Source organism: Myotis brandtii, unplaced genomic scaffold (assembly GCF_000412655.1).
Source record: "Myotis brandtii unplaced genomic scaffold, ASM41265v1 scaffold825, whole genome shotgun sequence".
NCBI lineage: Eukaryota > Metazoa > Chordata > Mammalia > Chiroptera > Vespertilionidae > Myotis > Myotis brandtii.
In genome coordinates this window covers 624616-625125 of record NW_005371349.1, presented here as the reverse complement: position 1 = coordinate 625125, position 510 = coordinate 624616, and the positions used below count along the sequence as shown (strand labels likewise).

Genomic DNA, 510 nt, shown 5'->3' with positions numbered 1-510 from the left:
TTTGTGGGACTCCTCGGGCAGCTGGGTGCGGATGTCCTCCGAGCCCACGAAGATGCTCTCCAGGTGGCTCCAGGTCCGCTGCACCTCGAACCAGATGGAGATGACCGAGTCCGCCGTGGACAGCTTCTGCTGCCAGCTCGTCACCTCGTTCAGGAAGTGCGACAGGTACTTGGACATCATCAGGTTCTGCAGCTGCACCTGGTTGTCCTCCAGCGTCTCCACCAGCACCTCGTTCGTGCGGAGCATCATGGTGCCCGTCCGCGGGTGCGGCTCGTGCTCGAACACCATGGTGGACCAGGTGCTGTCCAGCACCTTCAGCACCTGCGGGCGGCGGGGAGCAGGTCAGCGGGCCCCTGGCGGGAGGGCCGAGGAGGACCCCGTATTCCTGGGAACACCCAGCTGCTCCTGCACCAACACGGGTGGACCCTGAGGACGCGATGCCCGGGGAAGGCAGCCCGACACAGAGCCACGCATCCTGTGCTCCCGTGGCGGTGACGTGGCCGGAAGACA

At 65.9% G+C, this 510-nt stretch overlaps 1 protein-coding gene across 1 annotated transcript in view; it reads right to left on the bottom strand.

The window, feature by feature from the left end:
* DNAH17 (dynein, axonemal, heavy chain 17) overlaps window positions 1-510 on the bottom strand; it is a 76281-nt gene that overhangs the window by 54952 nt on the left and 20819 nt on the right. The window contains 1 exon segment of the mRNA XM_014531725.1: window positions 3-321. Coding sequence (XP_014387211.1) covers window positions 3-321 — 319 coding nt within the window.